Source organism: Octopus bimaculoides, chromosome 26, assembly GCF_001194135.2.
Source record: "Octopus bimaculoides isolate UCB-OBI-ISO-001 chromosome 26, ASM119413v2, whole genome shotgun sequence".
NCBI lineage: Eukaryota > Metazoa > Mollusca > Cephalopoda > Octopoda > Octopodidae > Octopus > Octopus bimaculoides.
In genome coordinates, this window is record NC_069006.1 from 20,187,348 (window position 1) to 20,190,820 (window position 3,473).

A 3,473-nucleotide genomic window follows, 5' to 3' on the forward strand; every position below is an offset into this window, starting at 1 on the left:
GTGTGTGTGTGTGTGTGTGTGTGTGTGTGTGTGTGTGTGTGTGTGAGAGTGATATATATATATATATATATATATATATAATCCGGAAAAAACAGCCAGGCAAACAAATTCATGAGTGTATACATATGAACATGTATGCACACACACACTCATTTATATATGATGTAGAAAGAAACAGACCAGCAGATTAATTTACATGTATGTGCACATACACATGCATGCGTGTATACATATGTGTGTGTATGTGTGTGTGTATATATATATAATAAAATTGCTGTCATCCATGCACACAGGCTTTCCTTTGCATGTACTGGTGCCACATAAAATGCACTCGTGCTGGTGCTGTCAGGAGGCACGTAAGAAGCACCCAGCATTCACATTAGGAAGGGCATCCAGCCAGAGAAACCATGCCACAACAGACAATTGGAGTCTGGACAGCACCTTGGCTGGCCAGGCCCTGTCAAACCATCTAACCCATGCCAGCATGGAAAACAGAATGTTAAAAGATGATGATGATGGTGATATATATACATATATATAATTTCAAGGTTGTTAAGCTGAAGATTAATAGGATTATGCTCCCACAGTCTGAAAATGCTTCTTAAGGAATGTATATGATGTCCAAGCCTCGGGGTCTCCTTCTGCGGGTTACAGCTATATCGAGCAGAACTCATTTTACTGATAAGAGAAGGGGTGAAGGCTGGTTCAGTTAGCTTAATTCTTCGGCATTTAAAATGGCCATGTCCGGCCCAAATATTTTATCTGTTCTATGTACAAACTAGCCAGATCCAGCCTTTCACACCGAGCCTACAATATCATTCTAAAAATAAACAATCACATTATTGAAATCTCAAAGCCACAAGATAAAGCATGATTGATTCAAAATAATGTGAATAAATAAACACTAGACAGTAATCTAAGTACTAGAGGCTTAAACCAGTTCTATCCGGCCCTAATATTCTGTTTTATATTCGAACCAGTCAAATCCAGCCTCTTACACTTTAAAAGTAAACGATCACATCATCGAAATCTTGAAACCACAAGATAAAGCAGGATTATTTCAAAACAGGATTATTTCCAGTAGACATCATGATGCTCCAAGAAATACAGAATTGGAAACTCTAGCAGAGATATGGTTTAAATAAGACTAGAGTATATGATGTTGAACCAGAAGAGACACCGGAAAATTACTGAAAGGATGTAGACACAATGTCAGAGTGATTTCAACTGATATGATATTCTCTCTTCAACAGGGACAAAAGAAATGCAGAGAGCAAAGACAACCACATTATGTTGGTTTTTGTTGACCTTGTGAGTAGAAATAGCCTATTCAAAATCCTCACTATCAGTGGCTGTCCCCAGATGCTTCTTTGGCTTGATCAGTCATTCCACACAGACACGAAGGGCATTGTTCAGTTTGATAGCCTCAACACTCACCTAGCTGACACAAAAAAGCATCTGGGACACATACCAAGGTTTAGTTGCAGCCTACATGGCCCTTGTCCTTAACATACTATGACTACAGTGTGACCTGGAGTCCCCACTCTGGACAAGACTGGCATCACAATGTCATAAACAGACTGAGTCAGTAGCAATGAGGTCCTGGCCTCTGTCTAGATACGCTGTCTCATCATGCTGTTCCGAAAACAACATCTCTGTTGGTTAAACTACATGTTCTGCGTTATATGAGGGAACTGGCTTCAAGCAAGAGCGCACAAAGATAACCTCATCTCATATCAAAGGTACCTGTATAAGAAATACGAAGCCACTGAATGGAGAAATTTGAGAGGCGAGAGGACGACGTAAGCAAAGACTTTCGCTGGAGGCAAGAACGAGATTGGGATTTAAAGTCTAAAAGTTAGAGAGAGTTGAGACTTAAAAAAGGTCTAAAACAACACCGGTGGGAAGCATTTTCATATGTAGTTACTGCAACCAGAAAAGTCATTCTAGAGTTGGCCTCTACAGCCTCAACAGGCTTTTCTCTATCAACAGAGACTGAAGCAAGACCCTTCAGCTGCAGATCTATACTCTAGCATGACTAATGGATGCAACAACATGCATGTGTGTGTGTGTGTGTGTGTGTCTATGAAACATTAGTGTAGTAAACATTGTCAATTACATATATTTAATGTATTTGCTTTATGTAGTGTATTTTGAGTATGCGTGGTTGGTAATATTTATTATATGACCACTGCTTCTATTTCATACACACACACATATATATATATGAGTATACACACATACACAGAATATTTACAATCAAACACACACATTCAAAGAATTACGAATATATATATATATATATATATACACAGATGCAATTGAATATATGAAGATGCATACACACACGATACACATATAAGTATATATATATATATGGGATATATGTATATATATATGTACATACACATGATTCATGAAGATATGTGTGTGTGCGTGCGAGCATTTATAAAACAGTACAAGTAATTTTACTGTGTGGTCAACCAGCTGTTTGATTGTGTCCCTCTGCAGGCTTTGCTCAATCTCACCACATGGCAATTGACTCCAGTCAGACCAGTGAAACCAAGAAACCAAAGACAACCTACATTATAAATTATCTCACATCGCTTAAAAAAAAACAAATGCATGACTGTGTTTCCTCTGAACCTTGTACTATATATTATCAAGCATCACACACACACACACACACACACACACACACTCACACACGTGTGTAAAATTGAACATGTATAGCAGTATTTGTTTGTCTATATGTACTTATAGATAATTCATAAAATCTTATAATATATATATTTGTAGTAATGGGGTGACACACATAGACATGCATGGATTCTCGTCTGAATTCTGTTAAAAATAAAACTACATATCACAAAACTTTACTCACACACGCACACGCATATATATACACACACACACACACACGTATGTATATATATGTATGCATACATACATACGTATGTACATACATATGCATGTACATATATATATCTACATACATAGCACATATATACACACATTTAGATTATAAATATAAATACATACATATTTTATACATGCATATGTATGTATGTATGTGTATATATATATATATATATATATATATATATATATATATGAATATTATATGCATTCATGTATATGACAGAGCATTAAGGTAAAAGAAATTGTTTGAGTATCGAGACTTAAAAGGAAATGCGGATGAGTGATGATTGACGTGTCATGATTTATGGAGTTCTTCAGTCAGATTCGTCCTCGGTGATGTTCACATAATCAGTCATATCTCTCCGTTTCGCCGTGCTGTGATCGTAACCATAACCGAAGTAGATGATGAAACCTAAATAAGACGATAGAGAAACGTATGATAATGGGTTACGAATGAGGTCACACACACAAGCAGACATAGATACTACTACTACTACTACTACTACTAGATGGTTATTATTATTATTATTATTAGACTTCCTTTCTCTATG

General features: G+C 36.5%; 2 protein-coding genes across 2 annotated transcripts in view; one reads left to right on the forward strand and one right to left on the reverse strand.

Annotated features, from left to right (window-relative positions):
* Window positions 1–3,473, forward strand: part of LOC128250925 (plectin-like) — a 59,356-nt gene that overhangs the window by 9,590 nt on the left and 46,293 nt on the right. The gene's annotated exons all lie outside the window — the stretch shown is intronic.
* Window positions 7–3,473, reverse strand: part of LOC128250926 (high affinity cationic amino acid transporter 1-like) — a 5,456-nt gene continuing 1,989 nt past the window's right edge. The window contains exon 4 of the mRNA XM_052977049.1: window positions 7–3,334. Within this exon, the coding sequence (XP_052833009.1) occupies window positions 3,237–3,334 (98 nt within the window). The 3' untranslated portion in view covers window positions 7–3,236. The remainder of the gene's footprint in view (window positions 3,335–3,473) is intronic.